The sequence below is a fragment of the Aspergillus mulundensis genome, assembly GCF_003369625.1.
Source record: "Aspergillus mulundensis strain DSM 5745 chromosome Unknown scaffold_3, whole genome shotgun sequence".
Classification (NCBI taxonomy): domain Eukaryota; kingdom Fungi; phylum Ascomycota; class Eurotiomycetes; order Eurotiales; family Aspergillaceae; genus Aspergillus; species Aspergillus mulundensis.
Genome location: NW_020797891.1, coordinates 476,198 through 478,502, shown reverse-complemented (window position 1 = coordinate 478,502; position 2,305 = coordinate 476,198). Strand labels below are relative to the sequence as shown.

At 44.5% G+C, this 2,305-nt stretch overlaps 1 protein-coding gene across 1 annotated transcript; it reads right to left on the bottom strand.

Moving 5' to 3' along the window:
* DSM5745_03950 (uncharacterized protein) lies at window positions 1-1,141 on the bottom strand (the record flags this gene model as incomplete). The annotated part of the gene is made up of 3 exons (XM_026745966.1): window positions 1-605; window positions 664-932; window positions 987-1,141. 3 exons carry the CDS (start codon window positions 1,139-1,141, stop codon window positions 1-3), a joined length of 1,029 nt encoding a protein of 342 aa, XP_026604962.1.
* Window positions 1,142-2,305: the final 1,164 nt, after the last annotated feature.

Here is a 2,305-nt window from a genome sequence, read left to right as displayed (position 1 = left end):
TCAGATATTTACAAGGTTTGCTAACGCCTGAAGCTCGCTCGATACCAACACGGAGGAGGCGGACGGCCTTTTAGACGGATCGGCTACCAGCATGAAACGAAGAATATCCTTTAACTGCTGCGGTATCTCCACCTTTTGAAACTCGTCGTCGAAAGCTGAGATGGCTTGTAGCTCTGGCACTTCCTTACTTAAACAGACGGCAGATTCTACCGCAGCCTTAAGCGAATGGCGCTCCACCTTGTCAGGACCTGGAAGATTCCAGAGTGGAAAAAGCCGCTTTATCTTTGCCATGGACCATGCCTCGTTGAGCAAGGGATGAGGGCTGTCCCACACGCCTAAAACACCAGGTTTTATCCAGCAAAGTAGCATCGCGGCGACTGCCCAGACCTGCGACTTCGCGGAGCATGCGTGGCCTAGGAAGACTTCGGGGGCGCGCATGCCATATGGCTGGGCATTGAACAGATTGCCGATCGGAACTACTTTAGGCATATTAATGAAATGTTTCCCATGTATTGCTGCTTGCTCACCGAGTCCCAGGTCTGCCACTTTAGCAGTAATACGGCCAGTTTCGATGCCAGAGAGCAAAATATTGGCTGGTTTATAGTCTGGGTTAATTAGCGGATGCCGACTCTTTCAGACGAGGTACTCTACCTGTATTCACACAACTGTAGCTCTCCAGGGTAATACAACTGGCCAGTACTGCTTTGAGAAGGGACAGGATGAGCAAGTAGGTGCGCGTGTCAGGCTTGTATTTGACCTCTGCAAGGGTGGTGTCCATCCACTCCAGGGCGATAGTGCTGGGGTCAATCACATCATACATTCTCCGGAAGCATTCTGACGAAGCGACACCAGGGAGGCGGTAAGTCTGACGCTCGCGGTTCATATTCTCCATCGCATTTGCGTCGCCAGGCGGAGCTATTTTGATGACAGCCCTGGGTAGTACAGTTAGTGTTGGTTCAGGATATGATTGGTGCAGCACAACAAACCATTGGGGTGCGCTAGATACTCTCTCAGTGCCTCGGGAAATGATTTCAGCTTTTAAGACGGTTGAGGTGTGCGTGTTATCTCCGTTGAGAGGGTTGAGAATTCGGTAGTCCCAAGACGCGCCTTGGAGAATATGTCCGGGAGCAAGGGACGACATGGTTCTCGCTAGATGCTTCTTCGCACCAGAAAGACTCGAATTGTTTACCGAGTACATCACAGCAGGTTGAAGAGTATATTGGCGATGGTGTCGGGATAGCTGGTTCGTACGTGGAAGGATAGAAGGTGCGAGAAATGAGGACGGGGAATGGCTGGGGAATCCTGATGGCAGGGGTTCTCCAGTGTGGCTGTGGCTGTGGCTGATCCAGCCCTCCTTTCCAACCAAAAGCCTTGTCACACACCCTCATCTACGAACATCCGAAATGGTCCATCGCAAGCGCCCATCCAAACCACATGCCCGCAGTAAAAAGGGGGAAAGCTCACGCCATACACCATTGGATCGAGAAACTGTACTGGAGAGCGCATCCGCCTGGGTAAAATGGATCGAGGCTGGTGAAAAGTTTGTCAAGAGAGACTCGAAACGCATATATGAAGCCCTTGACCTGGTGACTGACCAGAGCAAGACCGACCCATACACCGTTGCTGTGCGGCAGGCCCACTCCCTCGGTGGTAGGAACTTGCCGCGATTTTTGCTCTAGCAGTCGGCAAGTCGGCCTTTAGTAGTAGTAGTAGTAGTGATATTTAACACCCCGGGGATTGCTAGGCGTACGCCTACTGTTCTAGACCTCCCTTAGGGTATGGGGGCGTGCCACTACTAGGTAAATAGCCTATTTAAATAGTTTATATATAAAAAGGTTTTTTATTTTAAAGGGTAACTTTTACTAAAGCTTATAGGCTAGTACCTATTTTTTATATATTATTTTTATATATAGCTATTAGCAGGTATTATTTATTATATATTTAAGGCTTTAGTTGCAAAGGGTTACAGGAATTTACCTTTTTATAAAAAAAATATATTAGCTAAAACTAGTTATATTAAAAAAAGGTGTTTAAAATAAAAAAAAATAAAAAAAATATAATAAAATAAAAAAAAAAATTATTTAATATTAAATTAGGTAGTTTTAATAATACTAGGGCGTGGGGTGCCCTAATAAAAGTAAATAAATTTATAAAAATTTATAATTTTAAGTAATAATATAAAGCCCTTAGGCTTTAATTTATAAAGGTATTTTAAGGCCTTAGCCTTAGTTATTAATAATATTATAAAATACTAGGGCTATTATAAAAAGTGTTATTTAAAATAATAATAAAAAATTAAGTATTT